Genomic DNA, 266 nt, shown 5'->3' on the forward strand with positions numbered 1-266 from the left:
GGCTGGTGCCTAGTGGGTCTGGCACAGGCTCTCCCAGCGGGCGAGGCTGCCCAGGTCAGTACTGTAGGGCGAGTCCCAGTCGCGCTGGAAGACGGCTTGCAGCTGCGCCCCCACCGTGGCCCCCGCGCCCGTCTCGTCCAGCACCAGCGCCGAGCCGGCCGTCTGCACGAAGTAGTCGCCCGACCAGTTGGACGTGCCTACGAGGGGACCCGCTGTCACCCCTGCCCCGACGCCGGGACCCCCGAGGGGCACAGCGTGGGTCACGG

General features: G+C 72.6%; 1 protein-coding gene across 1 annotated transcript in view; it reads right to left on the reverse strand.

Moving 5' to 3' along the window:
• Positions 1–6: 6 nt before the first annotated feature.
• Positions 7–266, reverse strand: part of PLD3 (phospholipase D family member 3) — a 5,201-nt gene continuing 4,941 nt past the window's right edge. The window contains exon 11 of the mRNA XM_025213057.1: positions 7–258. Within this exon, the coding sequence (XP_025068842.1) occupies positions 10–258 (249 nt within the window). The 3' untranslated portion in view covers positions 7–9. The remainder of the gene's footprint in view (positions 259–266) is intronic.

This window comes from Alligator sinensis, unplaced genomic scaffold, assembly GCF_000455745.1.
Source record: "Alligator sinensis unplaced genomic scaffold, ASM45574v1 scaffold1667_1, whole genome shotgun sequence".
In the NCBI taxonomy this organism is placed as follows: Eukaryota; Metazoa; Chordata; order Crocodylia; family Alligatoridae; genus Alligator; species Alligator sinensis.